Here is a 21,981-nt window from a genome sequence, read left to right as displayed (position 1 = left end):
TATTTCTCTTTCTCTCATTCTGCCTCTCACTCAACCCGTTTTCCTGCTTCTGGTTTCCAAAGTTCCAATATTAAGTGCAAAACTCACAAAACAAAGAAGTGTGTAACTGTGTTTAATTCCTTGAAAGCAAGTATAACACCTTAGATTAAGTCCTTAAATCAGACTACTAGTGAGAAAGGAGATTAGAACTATGATTTGTTACTAAATAAAGATGCTCAATCTTTTTCTACTATTTTAGCCCATTATTGTTCTGTCTGCAAATAGAGTGAAAACAAAAAAATACACTCTTAGGTTACTCCTGGGAGACTCTGTATTGGGCCAACCCAACTGTTCCTAATTAATTTTAACTATGACAACTCCTCCCAAATGCTGGACATTCCAAGCCATTTTTGAGAACGGCTGAATATCATTCAAGGAAGTATGGATTTCCTGAGTATACTGGACTGTAATTTCAGGAACAGAAGAAAAATATTATTGTGCCCTTCCCATAGTAGGAACTCAAATAATATGTCATGTTAAATAAATACTCTTTCTGCTTCTGAGAACATGTTGTAATTTTTATGCTCTGTCCTGATATTTACTGTCATAATTGTTAAACCACTAAGATGGCACATTAATATACATCATGTATTTTTTTCTTTAATGAAATTGAAAACAAACACCACAAACTGAAATTCTGAGAGATTTTTTTCCTCCAACTACCAGTTTCTATAAAGCAGTTATTATCACTCTAGCAATTAAAAAAAAAAGCATTAAAAAGAAAAGTATTCTTAGAGCATTTATTGTTTTAGACCATTTACTAAGATTTTTTCAATTAAGTCCCATTCTAAGGACCTCTTAACATTTTTTAAAATGTTTATTTATTAATTTGAGAGAGAGAGAGCACACAGGGGAGGGGCAGAGAGAGAGGAAGAGAAAAAATCCCAAGCATAGCAGGAGCCCAACACAGGGATTGATCTCACAAATTGTGAGATCATGACCTGAGCCAAAATCAAGAGTCTGATGCTTAACTTACTGAGCCACCCAAGCGCCCCAATATAATTCATTACATCCAAAAATGTTTTTAAAGATTCTATTTTTTTTTTAAGTAACCTCCACTCCCAACATGGGTCTCAAACTCACAACCCCAAGATTAAGAGTCACATGCTCTACTAACTTAGCCAGCTAGGAGCCACCTAAGGTTTTTTTTATTATTAAAAAAGAATTCTTGCTAAATTAAACAAGAAAACTTCAGCATAAAGCTGAACTGCAGGAAGATCATTTAAAATACTCACATCATGTCATATTTCAATAAAATAAAACTTTTAGCATCATCAAGAACACCACTTGTGTACCCACAATTGTACTGTCAACATACCAAGACATTGGCGATTCAGAGGCAAAAGACATGGCTTCCAGCCTCAAGAAGTTTACTATCTAATTAGGACAATAGTGGGGCGCCTGGGTGGCGCAGTCGGTTAAGCGTCCGACTTCAGCCAGGTCACGATCTCGCGGTCCGTGAGTTCGAGCCCCGCGTCGGGCTCTGGGCTGATGGCTCGGAGCCTGGAGCCTGTTTCCGATGCTGTGTCTCCCTCTCTCTCTGCCCCTCCCCCGTTCATGCTCTGTCTCTCTCTGTCCCAAAAATAAATAAACGTTGAAAAAAAAAAAAAAAAAAAAAAAAAAACACATTAATTAGGACAATAGGACATTTACTGAAAAAGAGCATCAAAAATACAAGGGAGCATTAGATATGCCAAGCATTTAGTACGCAGAGAAGTAGAATAAAATAGCTTTTGAAATCTTTGGTTCAAATCTCAGATCCACCACATACTAGGCTCATGTAAATTACTTCCCTCATTTGTAAAACTGAGTGTTAAATGAAGTAAAACCCCTTGCATATAGTAACACCCTTGTATATATAGTAAGTATTCCTTACATATAGTAAGAAAGACTGAGAGTATTATTAAGGATACAGGCTTGAGGAAGAAATGGGCAATTGGAAAAGCTTAAGGAGAGAAAGTATTAATATCTTTTTTGTAATCTATCACCACAAAGCAAAAATCACAAGATCTTTCTCACTCAAGTTTCACTTCTTACTGATTAGAATAAAATAGAATGCCTAGTGAAGACAACTGAAATTAGAAAACACTAAGGCTATATAACACTAAAGTACCCTGGGAAAGTCCCACGAGAGCTACAAATCATAGAATATGATCTATAAAAAAGAATGTTAGTGGGAAAGGTCCTTAAATCAGCTAATTCAAACTCCCCTACTGGAATGTAAGTTCCATGTTTTGTCTCCAGGAATTGTTATGTATTTTGTTCCTTAGTATAGCCGCGGTACCTAGAATAATTCCTAGCACACAGTGAATGTTCAACAACTTTTTGTTGAATGACTATTAAAATTAAGAAAATCGAGGCCCTGGAGACCTAACTCAATGCCATAGAGTTAGCTTTTGGCATATCTGAGACTAGAACTAACATTTCATTACTCTAGTATTCTATCCTCTCTAGGAGCTAGAATATGATAATTTAGATGATTTATTTTGGTGGCTGGGGAGTTGGCAAGTAGGTTGTCAGGCAGGGAAAGAGGAAGGAAGGAATAAATTAAAATATTTTTCACATTTTCCCCCCCAAACTGCCAGTTTTGCTTAACTGATAAAGGCAAAATATTATAAACAAGACAATCCCAGCATAGTGCCTAGCACATAATAGGTACTTAACAAATATTTGTTGAATGAAAGAACCTACTCCAAAACCATTATTATCTCACGACCAGGGGCAGAAACCAACCCAAGCATCTGTCTAATCTTTTAACTGTCACAGAGCCCTTTAAAATTTGCAGTCATTCATAAGACAGTTTTTAATCACTTTCTTCCAGATGGGCACTGAGGAAGAGAGATGAATTAAAAGATGTCCCTGCCCTGGAGGATTTCTCTCTTGAGTATGCCTATGTCTAAGTGTGTGTGTTGGGGGGGTGGAGGGGTGGGGAGTGAGGGGGGGAGGCAGTGAGTATAACACAAATAGATCAATAATGAATGTGAAACCAGGCTGATTATCTTAGTTTATTTGCTTCAAGTAGTTAAAAAATTAAATTGAAAATATACAAATTAGAAAAGTTTTAAAATAACAAGGAGGCACATTAGGGTATATTAACACTTAGGTTCTTTTTCATGTCCCTTTACATGTATCTTATTGCTTCTTAATGTCTTAAAATCAAAATATTCTAAATTGATTTAATTTGAATTATCAGTATAAAGGAACCATCAACATACATTCTCTCATATATGAGACACTGAAGGATAACACTGATTCAGTATTTACCATGTGTACATGTTAATATTTAAATACATAACCACAAGAACATATTTAAATTATTTAACTGTCTATAAAACTGACAGAGCCTGAAGAAAATTTCCAAAGATGAATGATAGTAAACAGAAACTAAAAACACAGTATTACCCAGGGAGAGAATAAAGTATGCACACAACTAAGAAACAGATCTATAGAAGACTTCAAGAGAACAAAAACTTCAAGAGGGGAAAACTGCCTGAATTGGCCAACACAACCAGAGAGCAGGAGCCTGCCAACAGGATCTTATATAATGCAAGTCACTAACTAGACTCATAAGAAGTGAACACCCAAAAGTCAATGTTGCCACTACTCTCATCTGAGTTTCAGGATGACCCTTCCAAAGGGATTCACCGCCAAAACTAAATTGCCACATTCCAAGGATTCTCCTCTGACATCTGCTTGTCAAAATACGATAAGCAACACCAAGAAAACTGGGAAACAAACAGACTTCACTTAGGAAACTGAGAAATCCTGCAAACTGAAGTTAGTTATTTTACCTGAGGTACATGTTTATAGGTGACTCCAGAGAAAGAAAACATTTTTTCACTCACTTTCTCTATCCCAGAGTGCTAAATGAAACACTCCAAAGCCTTCCGCTCCAACACAGAAAACTCCAAGGCCCAAATGTATAAGCACTCACAAATCTAGGCCAAGGAGACTACAAGGTGGCAGGGAGATATAAGGCAGGAAGAAAGGCTGTGGTGGGCCTCTACGGGGCATACATGGTCACTCCCCAGCTTTGGGGAGAACAAACAGAATTTGAGGTTGAGGGTGAGTTTTGGTCAGAGGAGCAGGAAGAGACTGACAGGTGCAATGTCACCTCCTCATCATCCTGAACATCATGAAAAGATTACAATTGGCTTTCTTTACAGACAAGGAGGAACAAGGCTTCCCAGAGTGAATGATGTTGAAGCACAAGGTTTTCTGGGAAGCACAAGGAGTGGACTCTACAACAGAAAGACAAGAGGAAAGACCCCGAGAACAGGTTGGCCCATAATGAGTGATCTCTATAGTCGTTCCCAGCACCAAGACTGGTGGAACCATCACACCTGTAAAAGGATGTTTCCCTGTTATCCGTGTGGGCAGCGATTAAGTGAAGCCCACCGGGTAAGAGTAGAAGCAGGAAGAGACGGAACTGGGGGGGTCTGACCCAGAAGGAAATCTGATGAGGAGAGGAAGAGGCTGAACTCAGGAAGAGGCTAGCAGGGTAAGCAGTTGAGGAGAATAAGACATACTTGGAAGGGAGGCTGACTATCAGAAACTGCTGGGGAAGGGAGGGCTTTCACTGGACTTCAGTGGGAAAAGGCCAGTTTCGAGAGGAAAGACTGGCTTAGAGAGGGCCCCGGGCGTCTAGGTCTGGAAGGTGAGTATAAACCACGGGAAGCGCACTGCATGGCCCAGAGACCAGCCTCGTGCGGGGCAAGGGCTGACCAGGGGGTGAGGCTGATCCGCGCGAGCTCAACAGGAGCTCACCTGGAGTGCGTCTGGCCTGGAAGAAGGAAACTTCCTGGCTGGGTGAAAGCTGCGTGGAGTGAGAAGGGCCAGACGTCAGCTGAGCAGGGTAGGGGGCACGGTCCACTCAGCTGTGGGACGTAGGGGCGGCGGGACCGGGCGCTGGGGTGGGGGGTAGTGTGGGGCGGGGTCAAGGCTGCAGCCGCGGAGCTGCGGGCTCGGGATGGCGCCCTCCCTCAGTCACAGTGTCTCACACTCGCACATATACACACGCTCTCGCTCTCACCATCGGCCACCCCGCCCGGGGCGAGAGAAACTGCCCGGGTCGGTGAACCACAGGACGGTGGGGGAGGGGGCCGGGTTGGGGACACCGGCCGACCGAGCCGGACGGGCGGGCGGCGTTACCTGTGTCAAGGAGAACTGGGCCGCCGCAGCCATGGTGTTTCCATCATGCACAGGAGGGGAAGGAAGGACGGGCAGACTAGGGCTCGGGGCGGGGAGGAGGCGGAGGGAGCGGTCAGAGGCGAGGCCCGGGCAGGCGGGCGGGCGTCTCCCCTAACTTCGACAACTTCCCTCCTCTTGCCCGCCCCGCCCCGCCTGGCCCCGCCCGCCCGGCGCCGGCGTGGCAGCGCCCAAATCCTGGCGCCGGAATTTAAGCTGCCGGACCGGAGCCTTACACAACCCCACCTCACCCCACCCCCACCCGCCGGGGCCGCCTGAGAAAACCCGGTGCGGATATAAAAGTAAGGCGGATGGGCTGTGTAGGCTTTAGGCAGGCCACCTACCTACCCTAAGCTTCTGCTTCTGAGAAATAGAGGAAATTATACCCAAAGTCCAGGTTGCTTGTGAAAACTAAATGAGATGATAGAAATAACAGTACTTTATATATGCTAGACTCTGTGCTAGACACTTTATCTTTCAAGGTTATGAATAGAAGGAACTGAGACACAAATAAGTATTTTACCTAAGGTCATACAGCTGATTAGAGAGCCAGATTAGAATCAAGGTCTGACTCCAAAACCTTTCATTTAACCAGCTGGTATTAGGATGTTATACTGAAAAAGAAGACTTTTGGGGCACCTGGATGACTCAGTCAGTTAAGCATCTGAGTCTTGATTTCGGTTCAGATAATGATCTCACGGGTTCATGAGTTCAAACCCCGCATCAGGCTCCTTGCACTGGCAGTGGGGAGACTGCTTGGGATTCTCTCTCTCTCTCTCTCTCTCTCTCTCTCTCTCTCTCTCTTTCTCTCTCTCTCTCCTCTCTCTCTCTGCCCCTCCCATACACTCACTCTCTCTCTTGCTCTCTCTCTCGAAAAATAAACTTAAAAAAATTTTTTTTTTTAAATAGAAAGAAAAAAAAGACTTTTAAGTCATTCCATCCAGGAGCCAAAAACCAAGTGGGAAGGGTGGAGAAATAATTTTCTTGCCTGCTTGCTGCCTGACACACTTATATTGTTTAATAAAAGAGCGCCGGGACTTGCTCAGTGCCTGCAGCATACCTAACTCCTCCCCTAGTCCACCCAGCAAACTTCTACTTTCTGGACACTTGCTCAAGTATCTTCCCCTCTGCAAAGCATCTCCTGACCTCTGCAAGTCAGAGTTACACACTCTTCTTTAACATTTCTTCTCTACCTTATGAAGTCATTATCACTCTAATGACTCTTTACATCTGCCTCCCCCTCTAGACTGAGAGCTCCTCAATGGCAAGGACTATTTCTGATATATCTCTATATCATCAGACCCTAGCATAAAGCATGTACTCAATAAAGACCTTTGTTCCCACCTGTGTTAAACATAACATATTCTACACTATCTCATACTGCCATCTTCAGTTGGAATTACCAACCAGTTCCTAGAAACCCTGATTTTTAAAGACCTGGCTTATATGCCACCTACTTTAAGAAGACTTCTGGGGGGCGCCTGGGTGGCGCAGTCGGTTAAGCGTCCGACTTCAGCCAGGTCACGATCTCGCGGTCCGTGAGTTCGAGCCCCGCGTCGGGCTCTGGGCTGATGGCTCGGAGCCTGGAGCCTGTTTCCGATGCTGTGTCTCCCTCTCTCTCTGCCCCTCCCCCGTTCATGCTCTGTCTCTCTCTGTCCCAAAAATAAATAAACGTTGAAAAAAAAAATTAAAAAAAAAAAAAAGACTTCTGGGAACTCCCACTTCACCTCCTAGTTGCTCTGATATGATCCTTATTATTCTCTGCCTTGTTTTTAAGAATGAAGGGCTTTTCTGTACCCCACTACACTATAAAATCCTTGAGGACAGGGGGCTGACTCATTACTACATCCCACTCTCAGTTTAGCCTACCACAGAGTAGGCCTCAACAAATGTTTTTGCCCAGAATTGGTCTTCCTTTCTCAGTCATGGTGGCTTCCCACATCAACAAACCACAACTCTATCAGGCCCATGCTCTTGTCACCATTATCATAGCGGTCCTCATTTGACCTACCAGGAGAGCCAACTGAACAAGACCCATGTGACGGAGTAAGCCTCACCTAAATTTTTAGACCTTTGCCACCATAGGCAAACCATCCCAGAAATGCCCCCAGAAACTCCTTACTCCACCCCCTTTTTACAAGGTGCAGCCATACAGAGCCAGCCATGCACATCTGGTGAACAACCACTTATTAAAGAGTCTCCTTTGGCTTTTTTGCTGTTATCCTTTTTAACTCAAGGGGGAAAGGGAGATACTGTTTTAAACTATTCTACCTTGATACATTTATCAGCTATAACCACAACTGATGTTTCTATTTGACTCTCCTATTTTACATTATCACATTTGAGCTTCACAACAACCTTAAAAGGCATAAACCCACTTTATATATGCAGTAAATGAAGGTTACAGGGGTTAAATGACTTGTCCAAAGTTATACAGCTAATAACCAAAGCAGTATAGCATACCAGAATAAACAGGGCTTGGACATCAGAAACATCCAGGTTACAATTCTGGCTCCACCATTTACTAGCTGTACAATCTTAGAGTTACTGTGAGGATGAATGAAGTAACATATATGAAAATGCCTAAAGATGTAGGTAGTTGTAGATGTAGATGTGGGTTAATAACTTTGAAAGCCATGGAGTAAGTTACCATGAGAAATACAAATTCACTTGTTATTCAAAGAAGTTCCTCCAAATGATATGAAATATGAGATAATACTCCTGGTTGGATAGAGTGGAGCTCCTCATGTATAGAGTCTTCTAGAAGGCAGTTGGGGTAGTAAGGAGCATATTGGAATCATTTCGTGTGTGGCCTCAAACAAACTAACCTTTTTTTAAATGATTTTATGTTTTAATTAAAATGCAATGCTAAGCCATGAACACAAGCTGATCTGCATCAGTTTCATTTCTTACTGTCCCTAAAGTTTCCAGGGCCACGTGTTATTTCTTTTTTTTTTTTGACTTAAAAACATTTTTTAAATTTATTTTTTACATTTACATCCAAGTTAGTTAGCATAGAGTGCAACAATGATTTCAGGTGTAGATTCCTTAATGCCCCATTTAGCCCATCCCCCCTCCCACAACCCCTCCAGTAACCCTCTGTTTATTCTCCATATTTAAGAGTCTCTTATGTTTTTGTCCCCCTCCCTGTTTTTATATTATTTTTGCCTCCCTTCCCTTATGTTCATCTGTTTTGTATCTTAAAGTCCTCGTATGAGTATATGATATTTGTCTTTCTCTGACTAATTTCACTTAGCAGAATATCCTCTAGTTCCATCCATGTAGTTGCGAATGGCAAGATTTCATTCTTTTTGATTGCCAAGTAATACTCTGTTGTATGTATATACCACATCTTCTTTATCCATTCATCCATCGATGGACATCTGGGCTCGTTCCATACTTTGGCTATTGTTGATAGTGCTGCTATAAACATTGGGGTGCATGTGCCCCTTCGAAACAGCCTACCTGTATCCCTTGGATAAATACCTAGTAGTACAATTGCTGGGTCATAGGGTAGTTCTACTTTTAATTTCTTGAGAAAACTCCATACTGTTTTCCAGAGTAGCTGCACCAGTTTTCATTCCCACCAGCAGTGCAAAAGAGATTCTTTTTCTCCACATCCTCGCCAACATCTGTTGTTGCCTGAGTTGTTAATGTTAGCCATTCTGACAGGTGTGAGGTGGTATCTCATTGTGATTTTGATTTGTATTTCCCTGATGATGACTGATGTTCAGCATTTTTTCATGTGTCGGTTGGCCATCTGGATGTCTTCTTTGAAGAAGTGTCTATTCATGTCTTTTGCCCATCTCTTCACTGGATTATTTGTTTTTTGGTGTTGAGTTTGATAAGCTCTTTATAGATTTTGGATACTAACCCTTTATCTGATATGTCATTTGCAAATATCTTCTCCCATTCCATTGGTTGCCTTTTAGTTTTGCTGATTGTTTCCTTTGCTGTGCAGAGCTTTTTATTTTGATGAAAACCATTTAACCTTTCTAAGCCTTAGCTTCTCATATATAAAAAGGAGCATATCAGGGGCACCTGAGGTGGCTCAGATCATAATCTCATGGTTTGTGGGTTCAAGCCCCACATCCAGCTCCTCAATGACAGTGCAGAGCCTGCTTGGGATTCTCTCTCTCTCTCCCTCTCTCTCTGCTCTTCCTCCACTCTTGTGCTTTCTTTCTGTCTCTCAATAAATAAACTTAAAAAAAAAAAAAGAAAAATGAGCAGATCAATGTGGAAAATGTGGAGGAAATATAAGGAATTATTACTGTTGTAATCACTGTGTGATTCATAGTAAATCAAAAACAACACATTGTATTTTTTTAGTATTGCTTTTCACAGTTTATAAATATTTTCACAAATAGTATTTAGCACAAGTCTTAGAGATGAATACATAATAAAAGTTTGTTGAAATGGACTAAATGCATAGTCTCATGTGTAGTTATTATTTGCCTCTTCATTTTATCCCCATTTGACAGATATGAAAACCAAGGAACAAATATTTTATAAACAACTTGTTTAAGCAAAGGCAACTTAAAGCAGGTTTGGGCCTTGGTTAAAATAATAATAATGATAATCAGAGCCCTCAGCAAGGGAAGACAAGCTCAAAATCATTACATGGGAGTTTCCCCAGACCCCTTCCCAGACCACCAATAATTTTTACTGGCTTCCTTTTCCACTTATTGGTTCTGGTTTAAATTTAAAACTTGACATGTAATGGAGGACGGGAATGATGGTCCAAACCCCCATAAAGGCCTAGAACTTCTGGGACTGGATATTTTTTTAAATGACACACCAATGACAGTTTGCAAATGCCTGTCCCAGATCTCATCAAAGCACTGGGTCATATTCTAAATCTATTTTAAGAGAGTAAAATGTAGCTACTGGAAGATATGTTGTGATCTAATTCATTGTAACAGGAATGAGCTTCATGGAGCAGACAAAAAGGGCTTACCTGTTTTTCCTAGGGCAACTTAACGTCTTTGGCTCTAAGCCTCATATTCCTCATGTGTACATTGGAGATATTAATATCTACCTTGTAGGGATGATAAAAGGGCTACAAATCATGCATAAATGTTTTATCAAAGAGCCTTGTTTGGAATAGATGCCCAGTAAGTGGTAGCTATAAGGATACCATTCTTCAAGATCACCATTTAACTCTGCCCATCAGACAACTCTCCAATTACTAAGTAAGTTTTGCAGATACATTGGCCATAAGAAAGGAGTGCCTCAAACAGCTGATGCATGTATCCCTGTTATAGGCAAGGTAGATGGTCCCTAGGTAATGAAGTTGTGTCTGATGACTTAAATCTGGATACTGACAACCAAAAAATGCTGTTTTCATGTACCTTATTTCATTTAATCCTCACAACAACCCAGGGGTTATTATTAATTTTATTTTATAGAAGAGAAATTTGTCCAAATCCATAGTGACAAAGGTAGAAATTATACATAGGTCTTCCAACTCAAATGTGCTTTTTACTAGGGCATGTTGTTGGTGTCCTGTAGATATTGATCACGTCCAAGAAACCTTGATAAAATGGTGCTTTGACCATGGAAAGCTGAAGATGAGGTTCTGGGTTATAATAACCCTAAACTCAAGACAATCCTGAAGAGGAGCACTTAGACCATGAACAGCTTTGTCATTGGCCTTTCTGTCTTTCTATCCTACTCTAACTCCCACTCCTTCTCCCAACCCACCCTTCAGGGACACCACAACTACTTTTATTTCTTTATATTCCAACTTTAGAGGTGACTGTCCTATCAGCTCTTCGTGAACAAGGCACATTTGTGATGTCAGCATTTAGAAATACAGGATGCTTGATTGAAACTATGGAAAAAAAGCTGAGGAGCTCTCTGAATATACAAAGAACCAGTTTATTTGCATGAGACTTTGAGAAAGGCCTTCCATATAAATGGTGCTAAGTTACAAAAACAAAAAAATTAAACTACAATTGTAGTGATAATCTGGAGCTCATGCTTGCAAGCTGTTGCTTGCATAAATATAGCCCATTATTGTTCATGTTTGCCTAGGGCAGAAAGAATATGTGAGGCTGCACAATAATAACAATTGTGCTACACAAATAACTTTCCCTGTGCCAGGAACTGAAAAGAACAAGCAGTAAGATTTTTAAATGCCACGCACACCCAGGGTGTGATAGAACATTTCAAAATTGTCTTCATCACTAATTTTTCAGGGCAACGGGGTGTCCTGGGAAGAGTCTGAATTTAGAACTGGGAAGGCCCAGTCTGGTCCAGTCTCAATTCTGCTACTTCCTAATTTTGTTAATTTGGACATGACTGTGAACTCTACCAAGCCATTGTTTCCTGCTAAACTGAAGGTAATAATAGGTAATAATAGCACCTACCTGGTTGTGCTATTATAATGATTAAATGAGGTTTCATGTGAAAGCAGTTAGCCTGTAACCTGGCACACAATGGACACTAGATGAGCAGTAGCTTCTTTTTCTTCTTATTAGATATGGATTATTAGAGATTATTTAGGATTTGAGAAATCAGAAACAAAATAGAAATCATTTTTAAAGATCTTCCCTGGTTTACCAAAACTTACCTTAATGGGTTTTTTAAATAAAATCCATTCATCTATTAGTAATATTTATTGAGTACTACAGAGTAAGGAAGATTGTTACATTCATGTCCCAGAAGTTCCATTGGCTCCTAGTGAGCAAGCAAATGCAGTTTTATACTTGCCCTGTTTCCTTCTTTTTTCTTTCCTTGCTTGCCTTTCTTTCCTCTTTCTTTCTTTCTTTCTTTCTTTCTTTCCTTCTTTCTTTCCTTATTTCCTTCTTCCTTTCTTTTTTTCTGTATGAAAGGTCCTGGAAACTATAAGAAACCAAAAGAACATCATGGGAAACAAAATATTTGCACTCAAGACTGCAGGTCCTTTCATCTGTGGATTTCAAAGCATTGTCTCCAACACTAATTACTAGCCCTGCTTAACATGTGGGAATGCTGAGACACCATCAAATTAAGAAGCTTGCCCTAAATCACAAGGCAAGTCAGTGGATGGGCTACAGACAGAACAAAGCTGTCCTGTTTGCCAGCTTTGGGCTCTAAAGTAGGACACATGAGAGTCAATAGAGGCTTCTCCTCATTACGAGGAGAAAAGTTTGGGGAATTCTGATTTTGTACCTTTGAATCATTTCAGTGACAAGAGCATGGGCTTTAGAGTCAACTTGGACTTCAAATCTCAGTTCTGCTTCTTAAGAACTGTGCAAAGTCAAATCATAAGTTAAGTCTTAGTTTCCTTCTCTATAAAATGGGGATATTCATTCTTACATCTAAGGATTTAGGGAGAGTTAAATGATGCAACTTTTGTGAAACTACCTGGCGCCATGTCCTGCACTTAGCAGGTTCACATAGTTGGAGAAAACTAAGACCTGCCACATACACACATAATGACAAACAACTCTTTCAGTCAAAGATTTTCTAAGCCATAATCACAGTTGTGTCTCAGTTAAAAATGATGACTGTGTACTGAACATCTTATAACACAAATAAAGGATGCCTTGTTTAGTCCATCGCTTTTCTTAATTTATTCTGTGCTTTTTTCCATAAAAAGTCCAAGCTATCAGCAAGTTTTGTTGGCTCAACCTCCAATATATATCTGAAATTCCATTTCTGTTTTCAAAATATATTCCAGATCTGACCATTTCTCTGTCTTCACTGCCACCATGACCTGTCTCCTGGGCCACTCCTAAAGCTCCTTAACTAAGCTCCCCAATTCCATGTTTGCACTTACATCTATTACCCTTATCACAGACAGTGATCTTTTAAAACAAACAAACAAAAAGATCTTGTAATTTCTGTTTAAAACCCTCTGGGACTTCTCAGACCCCTGACCATCACTTACAAAGGGGCCAGGTCTTTCCAGGTAAAGTAGGAGTCAGCAAAGAAGAACAAGTATGTTTTGAGCATTCTGAGATGTTTGGTGGAATGGAACTTGGTGGGGATAGAAGAGGGAGGAGCTAGCAGAAAAAGATGGAGGAGATGTTAGGACATACTCAGAAGGAATCATGTCCGGGTCAGAAGAGGCTTAGGGAAATGTGTTTGTCTTGAGTTTCTCAGACAAGCAAAATCATTAGTGGCCACAAAAGGGATCACTATTGTTTTGTGTTGATAACATTTTCAAATCTAGTTGCCTTGATTTTTATAAAGGACAATATGTAATCTATTTTACCCTTTCAAAAGGAAGTCAGGAACCCTGACATCAGGACAGTGGTTAAGAGGATGGGCTTTGGAATCAGACAAATTTGAGATTAGATCAAGGTCCTCTACTTATAAACTATAACAGCATGGACAATTTACTAAAAGTCTTTGAGCCTCAGTTTTATGGAAACTACATCCGAGTGATAAAGGAAATTAAATGGACAATGCTTATAAAGCACATTACACAGTGTCTGGCACATGGGAATAAGTGCTCAACAAATGGGGACTATCATATTATGGTTATGACAATGATAATTAATGATTTGCTTATCCTTATAATTGTCCTATGTTGTCTAACTTTACTAATAAACACTGTCAATGTCTTCACCCCTAACAGAGATCTGAAGTAAATCTGTCAAATTTTGAAAATCTCAGGAGACTGTCCTCATTCATAGAAACATTTGGCCCTGAGAGATTAAAAAAAAAAAAAAAGGTACCTATTTCACTGAAGGCACTGTCCACTCTATCCTACAGTCCAGAAAATCAAAGTATGTAAAGAGAGGAGTAGCATGATGTTTGCATTTAACTGTATATGAATGTAATTATATGCCTTCAGTGCTCAGTGTTTAAAGAAAGGGGGTTTTGTTGTTACTTTCAATATTATCTCTATATGCAAGCCAAGGATTTCAGCTGATGCTCAACCAGAGAAGCAAGGATTTGATTTAAGCCTGAAGAAAATAATTGGCTGTTTTGAGCTTATGCAGACACAATGTGTCTGTATATTATACTGAATAATTTCTAGAATTTTTCTGGGATAATTCTGACAATACACAAGTTTTGCCTTTCTAAGTGTCAAGCTTAACCTCAAGTAAGATACAGCTGTTCTTTTTGCAAAATTATATTCTATAAGTAGGTAAGATGAAGGAAGTAAATGATTAAGAGCACGGGTTTTGTGTCGCAGACTTGGTTTCAAATTCTGGAAACTTAGGCAAGTTACTTAACTACTCTGCCCCTCATGTGTGAAATGGAAATGATAATCCCTACCTCACTACATATTTTGGGTAGTTTTGTTACATCAAAATGCAGTGGGGTCTAGAAAATCATCAACTTTGAAGAATTGGATTCAAGAAAACCAATAGTTTTTGAAAGGCTATAAATTTGAATTTCTATATAAAACAAATTATCTCTATAATTAAATGTCTACCCAAAGGACACTGAGAAAAAACATTTTTTTACTACTTAATAGAGAAGATTCTGATTGGAACTTCAAGGGAACAGTAATTATTTCAGGCCTATAAGGGAACATTGAACAACATCCTGCAAACTCCTAGCCTAGTAGGCTCATTTTCAGACCACTGATTAGAACTACCAAGGACAGGTTTACTGAAGTATGGGACTTATAAAGAGCAGATAAATAGGCTTCTACCCATTTATTAATTTATTCAACAAGTTAAGTTTTAAGTATATACTATGCCCCAAGCATTTTGCAAGGTAGGGGAGTTACAAAAGTGTATAAGGCATAGTCTCCACCCTCAAGGAGCACATGGCCTAGAAAGGAAGACAGACAAGCAAAATGGCAATTATAAATGCAATGTAATAAAGTTAAAAGAATAAGATCCCAGTGATATGGAAATACACTGGAGGAATGTAACATCTGCACTGTGGGACAAGGGAGGGGAGGCTTCCTAGTAGAAGTTGTGTACAAGCTGAGATCTGGAGCATGAGCAGAAATTACCTTGAAGCACGGGATAGATGGAGAGTGGAGTGTATCAGGCACAGGGAATAATGTGCACAAAGGCCCAGAAGCAAAAAAGAGCAAGGAGCTGGGAAAAATACTGTGATTCAGTTGGGTCAGATTTTAAGGATGCAAAGCTAACATGAGATGCAAGTAAGTAAATGAGAAGTGAAATCTTTATTCTTTTTTTATTTATTTTTAAAAAAAAATTTTTTTAATGTTTTATTTTATTTTTGAGACAGAGAGAGATAGAGCATGAGTGGGGGAGGGGCAGAGAGAGAGAGAGAGAGGGAGACACAGAATCCAAAGCAGGCTCCAGGCTCCGAGCTGTCAGCACAGAGCCCGACGCGGGGCTCGAACTCACAGACGGTGAGATCGTGACCTGGGCCAAAGTTGGAAGCTCAACTGACCGAGCCACCCAGGAGCCCCTATTCTTTTTAAAAAAAAAAAAAAATTTTTTAAACGTTTATTTATTATTGAAAGACAGAAAGAGACAGAGCGTGAGCAGGAGAGGGGCAGAGAGAGAGAGGGAGACACAGAATCTGAAGCAGGCTCTAGGCCCTGAGCTGTCAGCACAGAGCCTGACAGAGGGCTCAAACTCACAAACAGTGAGATCATGACCTGAGCTGAAGTCGGACACTTAACCCACTGAGCCACCCAGGTGCCCCTGTGAAATCTTTATTCAAAGGGCAACGTGGAGTCATTGAGAGGTTTCAAGGTTGGGAAATAAAAACCCAAAATTGTGTTTTAGAAAGGTCACTCTCAGGGTGCCTGGGTGGCTCAGTCAATTAAGCGTCTGACTTCGACTCAGGTCATGAGTTCAAGCCCCGCGTCAGGCTCTGTGCTGACAGCTCAGGGCTGGGAGCCTGCTTTGGATTCTGTGTCGCCCTCTCTCTCTCTGTGCCTCCCCATCTCACACTCCGTCTCTTTCTGTCTCTCAAAAATGAATAAATGTTAAAAAAATATATTAAAAAAAAAAGAAAGAAAGGTCATTCTCTTCGACATTGTACTGGAGGTTCTAAGCAGGGCAATTATGCAAGAAAAAGATATGAAAGGCATCCAAATTGGAAAGATGTGAACTATCTTTATTCACAAGTGAGATGATCTTGTATGTATGGAAATTCCAAAGGAACAACAAAAAATTTATTAGAATAAACAAATTCAGCAAGATTGCAAAATTCAAGATCAATAGCAGTTGTATTTCTATATACTAGCAATGAATAATAGGAAAATGGAATTAAGATGATAATTTTATTACCAATAGCATCAAAAAGAAACGTACCTGAGAATAAATTTAAAAGAAGACATTTAAGACTTACAACTGATAACTCTAAAATATCACTGAAAAAAAATTAAAAAGACCTAATAAATGCAGACTTTTCCTGTTCATGGATTAGAAAACTCAAGGCTGTTGAGATGTCAATCTTGCAAAAGATTCAGAATAGCCAATCTTGAAAATGAAGAACAAAGTTGAAAGATTCACACTCCCCGATTTCAAAGTTACCACTGAAGTAGAGTAACCAAGGCGGCTATTGGTTATTGCCATAAGGAGGTATTGGCATAAGGAAAGACATATAAATCAATGAAACAGAATTGAAACTTCAAAAATAAACCCATACGTTTATGGTCAATTGGTTTTCCTTTTTTTTAAGTAATCTCTACACCCAACATGGAGCTCAAACTCACAATCCCACAAGATCAAGAGTTTCATGCTCTACAAAAAAGCCAGCCAGGTACCCCTATGGTCACTTGATTTTCTTTTTCTTTTTTTTTTTTTTTTACTGTTTACTTATTTTTGAGAGAGACAGAGACAGAATCTGAGTGCATTGGGGCAGAGAGAGAGGGAGGCACAGAATCCGAAGCAGGCCCCAGGCACCAAGCTATCAGCACAGAGCCTGATGCAGGGCTTGAACTCATGAGCTGTGAGATCATGCACTAAGCCAAAGTCGGATGCTCAACCGACTGAGCCAGCCAGGTGCCCTGGTCACTTGATTTTGAACAAGAGTGCCAAGACAATTCAGAGTTCAAAACAATTCAATGGGGAAAAGAATAGGTTTTTTTCAACAAATGGTATTTGGACAGCTGGATATCCACATGCAAAAGAATGAAGTTGGGCCCCAACCTCATTCCATATATCAAAATAGTTCATTGATATAAAATGTAAGTCTATAAAGCTCTTAGAAGAAAGTAAGTTCCCTAACTCTAAAACATTAAGAGGAAAACATAGTTGTAAATCTTCATGACTTTGGATTAAGCAATGCTTTCTTAGCTATAACACCAAAAGCATAAGCAACAAAAGGAAAAATAGATCAATTGAACATCAAAATTTAAAACTTTTGTGCTTCAAAGGGCACCATGAAGAAAATGAAGACAATCCAAGGAATGGGAGAGTATTTTTGCAAATTATATGTCTGATAAATAAATTGGTCAGAATATATTTAAAAAGTCTTACAGCTCGGGTAGGGGCTCCTGGGTGGCTCAGTCACTTAGGTGTCCTACTCTTGGTTTTGGCTCTGGTCATGATCTCACAGTTAAGAGAAGAGCCTGCTTGGAATTCTCTCTCTCCCTCTCTATCTGCCCTTCCCCCCTCAAAATAAACATTAAAAAAAATTATTTTTAATTTTAATGTTTTTTTTAGATTTATTTTTGAGAGAGAGAGAGCCAGAGTATGAGTGGAGGAGGGGGAGGGAGAGAGGGAGACACAGAATCCAAAGCAAGCTCCAGGCTCTGAGCTGTCAGCACAGGCCTGACATGCGGTTCAAAATTCGTGAACCACGAGTTCATGACCTGAGTGGAAGTTGGGTGCTTAACCGAATGAGCCATTCAGGAGCCCCAACATTTTTTTTAAATGGGTAAATTATTTGAATAAGCATTTCTCCAAAGAATATGTACATGTGACCAAAAAAATGCACAAAATATGGTCAACAGCTCACATCATTAATCGTTACGGAAATGCTAATCACAACCATAGTGAAATAGCACTTTACACCTACTAAAACGGTTACAATTTTTAAATGGATAATAACAACTGCATATCTACATGCAAAAGAACGTTGTTGAGATTGTTATAATAATCTAGTATTGGGGCATCTGGGTGGCTCAGTCGGTTAAGTGTTCAACTCTCTATCTCAGCTCAGGTCATAATCTCACAAACTGCGAGATCGAGCCCCTCATCTGCCTTGTTAGCACAGAGGCTGCTTGGGATTCTCTCTCTACCTCTCTCTCTGCTCCTCCCCTGCTCGTGCTTGCTCTCTCTCAAAATAAATAAATAACCTTAAAAATAATAATAATCCAGTATTGGCAAGGATGTGGAGAAATTGGACTCTCCATACATTTCTGGTGGAAATATACAATGATACAGCCACTCTGGAAGACAATTGGGCAGTTCCTCAAAGAGTTAAACATAGAGTTATCATATGCCCCAACAATTCTACTCTTAAGTATATAGCCAAGGGAATTAAAAACATATGTCTGCATAAAAAACATGCACATGAATATTCACAATAATGTTATTTATAATAACAAAAAGTGTAAAAAAACAAATGTCCATCATTGATGAATAGATAAATACACATGGTGTATCTACACAATGGAGTACTATTCAGCAATAAAAAGGAATGAAGTACTGATAAATGCTACAACATGGATGAACCTTGAGAACATTATGCCATGTGAAAAAACCCAGATATAAAAGGCTTTCATGCCCCACATTGTATGATTCTATGTATATGAAATGTCCATAATAGGCAAATCCATGAAGACAGAAGTAGATTAACAGTTGTCAGAAGCTGAGAGAAAGGGAAATGAAGAGTAACTGCTAATAGATATAGGGTTTCTTTTTGGAGTGATAAAAATGATCTGCAATTAGATAATGACGATGGTTGTGACTCTGTGAATATACTAAAAACCACTTAATTGTGCATTTGAAAACAAAACAAAAAGAAAGAGATGTCACTCTGGCTCTGTGTATAGGATGGAGCAGTGAGGTCAAGGATGTTTTAAAGAGATACAGATAAGAGTTGTTGGAGCCACAACTATAGCAGAGGCAGTGGTGATACACTTAAGAGGACTGATTATAGAGATATAAAGAAAGCAAAATACCATAGTGGTTAAAGTTGTGGGCTGTAAATAAAAGCACATCCTGATTCCAACTTCAGCTCTACTACTTGCTAATTGTATGATTTAAGTTCCTTAGCCTTTCTGAGCCGCAGTTCCCTCATCTATAAAATAAAGATGATAAAAAATAGAATCTACCTTACAGAGCTATCATGAGGATTTGTTCATTAATTCAAGAAACAGTTATTCAGTACCTACTATGTGCTAAGCTCTGTCCTAGGTACTGAGGATATGGCAGTAAACAAAACAGATAAATCTCTGTCGTCATGTAGCTTATATAAATTATTTATGAAAGTACAAATATATGTAATATATATAATCATAAGTTGATAAGGAGAAAAACATATCAGGGAAGAAAGAAAGATGGATGGGAAAGAATATGAGAAGGAAGAGTGTTTGGGATTTTAAGGGTGGTCAGAAAGGTCCCATGGATAAGGGAACATTAGAGGAAAGACTTTAAGTAAGAGAGTGACAAAGAGTATATCTAGGGTGGGGAGCAATCAAGGCAAAAAGAACAGCAGTGCAAGGCAGGAGTATGCCTAGTGGATTTGGGAAATATGAAGGACACCAATATGGCTGGGGTAGAGTGAGGGAAAGGGTGAATGATTAAGAAAGGAAGTCAGAGGAAGACTGCAGGAAGATGGCGGCGTAGGAGGACGCTGGGCTCACCAAGCGTCCTGCTGATCACTTAGATTCCACCTACACCTGCCTAAATAACCCAGAAAACCGCCAGAGGATTAGCAGAACGGAGTCTCGGGAGCCAAGTGCAGACGAGAGGCCCATGGAAGAGGGTAGGAAGGGCGGTGAGGCGGTGCGCGCTCCACAGACTGGCAGGAGGGAGCCGGGGTGGAGGGGCAGCCTGCCGGCCAAGCAAAGCTCCCGAGTATGGCTGGCAAAAGCGGAGGGGCCAGATGGAGCGTGTTCCGACAGCAAGAGCGACTTAGCGTCTGGGAGGTCATAAGTTAACAGCTCTGCTCAGAAAGCGGCTGGAGGACAAAGGGAGGGAGAGTTGCTGAGCCCCCGGACGACAGAGCTCAGTTTGGTGGGGAACAAAGGCGCTCGCCAGCGCCATCTCCCTCGCCCATCCCCCAGCCAAAATCCCAAAGGGAAACAGTTCCTGCCAGACAACTTGCTCGCACCGCGCAAACACCCAACTCTGTGCTTCTGCGGAGCCAAACCTCTGGCAGCGGATCTGACTCCCTCCCGCTGCCACAGGGCCCCTCCTGAAGTGGATCACCTAAGGAGAAGCGAGCTAAGACTGCCCCTCCTGCCCCCGTGCACCTTGCCTACCCACCCCAGCTAATATGCCAGATCCCCAGCATCACAAGCCTGGCAGGGTGCAAGTAGCCCAGACGTGCCACGCCACCCCACAGTGAATCCCGCCCCTAGGAGAGGGGAAGAGAAGGCACACACCAGTCTGACTGTGGCCCCAGCGGTGGGCTGGGGACAGACATCAGGTCTGACTGCAGCCCCGCCCACCAACTCCAGTTATACACCACAGCACAGGGGAAGTGCCCTGCAGGTCCTCACCACTCCAGGGACTATCCAAAATGACCAAGCGGAAGAATTCCCCTCAGAAGAATCTCCAGGAAATAACAACAGCTAAGGAACTGATCAAAAAGGATTTAAATAATATAACAGAAAGTGAATTTAGAATAATAGTCATAAAATTAATCGCTGGGCTTGAAAACAGTATAGAGGACAGCAGAGAATCTTTTGCTACAGAGATCAAGGGATTAAGGAACAGTCATGAGGAGCTGAAAAACACTTTAAACGAAATGCAAAACAAAATGGAAACGATGACAGCTCGGATTGAAGAGGCAGAGAATAGGTGAACTAGAAGATAAAGTTATGGAAAAAGAGGAAGCTGAGAGAAAGAGAGATGAAAAAATCCAGGAGTATGAGGGGAAAATTAGAGAACTAAGTGATACACTAAAAAGAAATAATATATGCATAATTGGTATCCCAGAGGAGGAAGAGAGAGGGAAAGGTGCTGAAGGGGTACTTGAAGAAATAATAGATGAGAACTTCCCTGAACTGGGGAAGGAAAAAGGCATTGAAATCCAAGAGGCACAGAGAACTCCCTTCAGACATAACTCGAGTCAACCTTCTGCACGACATATCATAGTGAAACTGGCAAAATACAAGGATAAAGAGAAAATTCTGAAAGCAGCAAGGGATAAACGTGCCCTCACATATAAAGGGAGACCTATAAGACTCGTGACTGATCTCTCTTTTGAAACTTGGCAGGCCAGAAAGGATTGGCACGATATCTTCAGTGTGCTAAACAGAAAAAATATGCAGCCGAGAATCCTTTATCCACCAAATCTGTCATTTAGAATAGAAGGAGAGATAAAGGTCTTCCCAAACAACAAAAACTGAAGGAATTTGTCACCACTAAACCAGCCCTACAAGGGATCCTAAGGGGGATCCTGTGAGACAAAGTACCAGAGACATCACTACAAGCATAAAACATACAGACATCACAATGACTCTAAACCTGTATCTTTCTATAATAACACTGAATGTAAATGGATGAAATGCACCAACCAAAAGGCATAGGGTATCAGAATGGATAAAAAAACAAGACCCATCTATTTGCTGTCTACAAGAGACTCATTTTAGACCTGAGGACACCTTTAGATTGAGAGTGAGGGGATGGAGAACTATTTATCATGCTACTGGAGCCAAAAGAAAGCTGGAGTAGCCATACTTATATCAGACAAACTAGA

General features: G+C 40.6%; 1 protein-coding gene across 3 annotated transcripts in view; it reads right to left on the bottom strand.

Annotated features, from left to right (window-relative positions):
- The window catches only part of EPS15 (epidermal growth factor receptor pathway substrate 15), a 152,582-nt gene extending 147,233 nt beyond the window's left edge, over positions 1 to 5,349 (bottom strand). For 2 of the 3 annotated variants that reach the window (XM_047872025.1, XM_047872027.1), the window contains exon 1: positions 5,191 to 5,349. In XM_047872025.1, the coding sequence (XP_047727981.1) occupies positions 5,191 to 5,223 (33 nt within the window). In that variant the 5' untranslated portion in view covers positions 5,224 to 5,349. The remainder of the gene's footprint in view (positions 1 to 5,190) is intronic. The other variant, XM_047872026.1, reaches the window with a different exon arrangement.
- Positions 5,350 to 21,981: the final 16,632 nt, after the last annotated feature.

This window comes from Prionailurus viverrinus, chromosome C1 (assembly GCF_022837055.1).
Source record: "Prionailurus viverrinus isolate Anna chromosome C1, UM_Priviv_1.0, whole genome shotgun sequence".
Classification (NCBI taxonomy): Eukaryota; Metazoa; Chordata; class Mammalia; order Carnivora; family Felidae; genus Prionailurus; species Prionailurus viverrinus.
This window is presented reverse-complemented; position numbering and strand designations above follow the sequence as displayed.